At 46.2% G+C, this 2,749-nt stretch overlaps 1 protein-coding gene across 1 annotated transcript; it reads left to right on the plus strand.

Moving 5' to 3' along the window:
- Positions 1 to 832: 832 nt before the first annotated feature.
- Positions 833 to 2,265, plus strand: LOC124031033 (activating signal cointegrator 1-like; the record flags this gene model as incomplete). The annotated part of the gene is made up of 4 exons (XM_046342084.1): positions 833 to 838; positions 1,163 to 1,515; positions 1,671 to 1,746; positions 2,157 to 2,265. Coding segments are annotated over exons 2-4 (527 nt in total), but the record flags the coding sequence as incomplete, so codon positions are not given.
- Positions 2,266 to 2,749: the final 484 nt, after the last annotated feature.

A 2,749-nucleotide genomic window follows, 5' to 3' on the forward strand; every position in this document is an offset into this window, starting at 1 on the left:
CCCATAAACTCTCTGTCAGGAACAGGTGGATGCCTTCTTCCGTTGCCACATTGGCTCTGACCTGTTCCCCATAAACCCTCTGTCAGGAACAGGTAGGATGCCTTCTTCCGTTGCCACATTGGCTCTGGCCTGTTCCCCATAAACTCTCGTCAGGAACAGGTAGGATGCCTTTCCGTTGCCACATTGGCTCTGGCCTGTTCCCCATAAACTCTCTGTCAGGAACAGGTAGGATGCTCTTCTTCCGTTGCCACATTGGCTCTGGCCTGTTCCCCATAAACTCTCTGTCAGGAACAGGTAGGATGCCTTCTTCCGTTGCCACATTGGCTCTGGCCTGTTCCCCATAAACTCTCTGTCAGGAACAGGTAGGATGCCTTCTTCCGTTGCCACATTGGCTCTGGCCTGTTCCCCATAAACTCTCTGTCAGGAACAGGTAGGATGCCTTCTTCCGTTGCCACATTGGCTCTGGCCTGTTCCCCATAAACTCTCTGTCAGGAACAGGTAGGATGCCTTCTTCCGTTGCCACATTGGCTCTGACCTGTTCCCCATAAACTCTCTGTCAGGAACAGGTAGGATGCCTTCTTCCGTTGCCACATTGGCTCTGACCTGTTCCCCATAAACTCTCTGTCAGGAACAGGTAGGATGCCTTCTTCCGTTGCCACATTGGCTCTGGCCTGTTCCCCATAAACTCTCTGTCAGGAACAGGTAGGATGCCTTCTTCCGTTGCCACATTGGCTCTGGCCTGTTCCCCATAAACCCTCTGTCAGGAACAGGTAGGATGCCTTCTTCCGTTGCCACATTGGCTCTGGCCTGTTCCCCATAAACCCTCTGTCAGGAACAGGTAGGATGCCTTCTTCCGTTGCCACATTGGCTCTGACCTGTTCCCCATAAACCCTCTGTCAGGAACAGGTAGGATGCCTTCTTCCGTTGCCACATTGGCTCTGACCTGTTGTCTTATTGTTTGATATGTTTATTTTTAAAGTTATATATATTTTATAAGTAGTTTTCTTGTCAGGCTATATGGTTCCTAATGCACAATGCCAACAGTACAATGAGAGTGAGTCTGACTGTTGTAATGCCCATCCTGTCCTTGTTAAGTGACTGTCCAAACACAATAACAAGTACATGCATGAGAGGGACAGCTAACCAGTATATGCTTCTCTAGATGCTCAAGACATGTCCAAGGATTCCCAGAAGAAATCCAAGCGCAAAGGCAGGAACAAGCAAGAGGTGATGGCTGTTAGCCAAGCAGAGCCTGAGCCTGAGGTGGTGAAAACTCCCATTGACCTAATGAAGGCCCAGGAGAGCGGCAGCTCCTCGTCACAGAAGAAGAAGAAGAACACATTTGTGAGCCTCTACAATAAAGAGGGCCAGGACAAGCTGGCTATCCTGCTGCCCGGGCGCCATTCCTGCGAATGTCTGGCCCAGAAGCACAACCTCATCAACAACTGCATGAGCTGCGGACGCATTGTGTGTGAGCAGGAGGGATCAGGGCCCTGCATCTTCTGCGGCAGCCTGGTGAGAAAACAACCTGTTTTAGATCACCTCTAACTATGTTTGTTTTATGTTTCCCCAGTAAGTTATTAGAATGCATGTTACTCATACAAATTCAATTTGGCCTCTTAGAGAAGTATTTTCCCCTGGTTTTGCATGTTCTTCTATGAATTAACCAGGTATGCACCAAAGAGGAGCAAGAGATTCTGCAACGAGACTCCAACAAAAGTCAGAAACTGCGCAAGAAACTTATGGGTGAGACAAGCCACCAGTAGTATCTATCTACATAGCATATTAGAGAGTTGTTGAAGTCGGAAGTTTACATACACCTTAGCCAATTACATTTAAACTCAGTTTTTCACAATTCCTGACATTTAATCCTAGTAAAAAGTCCTTGTCTTAGGTCAGTTAGGATCACCACTTTATTTTAAGAATGTGAAATGTCAGAATAATAAGAGAGAATGCTTTATTTCAGGTTTGATTACTTTCATCACATTCCCAGTGGGTCAGAAGTTTACATACACTCAATTAGTATTTGGTAGCATTGCCTTTACATTGTTAAACTTGGGTCAAACGTTTCAGGTAGCCTTCCACAAGCTTCCCACAATAAGTTGGGTGAATTTTGAATTCTATTTAATGTCTGTGTGCCTGTCTTTGTCTCTCAGAGGGGGCATCGGAGAGGGGCTATCTGCCACACCAAGAGGCAAAGATGAAGACAGGGTTAGAAAAGGCCCTTCAACATAAAGACAAACTGCTGGAATATGATAAGAACAGGTTGGGATGTAGTGTGCATGTAGTATTGATGTGATTTCACTCTCTCTGTTTAAAGTCAAATTCTTTATACTTTCTTCCTGATGCATTTTGAGAATGTGTACTTTATATGTGGAGGCTGTGTCCTTTATATGTGGAGGCTGTGTCCTTTATATGTGGAGGCTGTGTCCTTTATATGTGGAGGCTGTGTCCTTTATATGTGGAGGCTGTGTCCTTTATATGTGGAGGCTGTGTCCTTTATATGTGGAGGCTGTGTCCTTTATATGTGGAGGCTGTGTCCTTTATATGTGTGGAGGCTGGTGTCCTTTATATGTGGAGGCTGGGTCCTTTATATGTGGAGGCTGGGTCCTTTATATGTGGAGGCTGGGTCCTTTATATGTGGAGGCTGGGTCCTTTATATGTGGAGGCTGGGTCCTTTATATGTGGAGGCTGGGTCCTTTAATATGTGGAGGCTGGGTCCTTTAAATGTGGAGGCTGGGTCCTTTAT

Source organism: Oncorhynchus gorbuscha, unplaced genomic scaffold (genome assembly GCF_021184085.1).
Source record: "Oncorhynchus gorbuscha isolate QuinsamMale2020 ecotype Even-year unplaced genomic scaffold, OgorEven_v1.0 Un_scaffold_20091, whole genome shotgun sequence".
Lineage (NCBI taxonomy): Eukaryota > Metazoa > Chordata > Actinopteri > Salmoniformes > Salmonidae > Oncorhynchus > Oncorhynchus gorbuscha.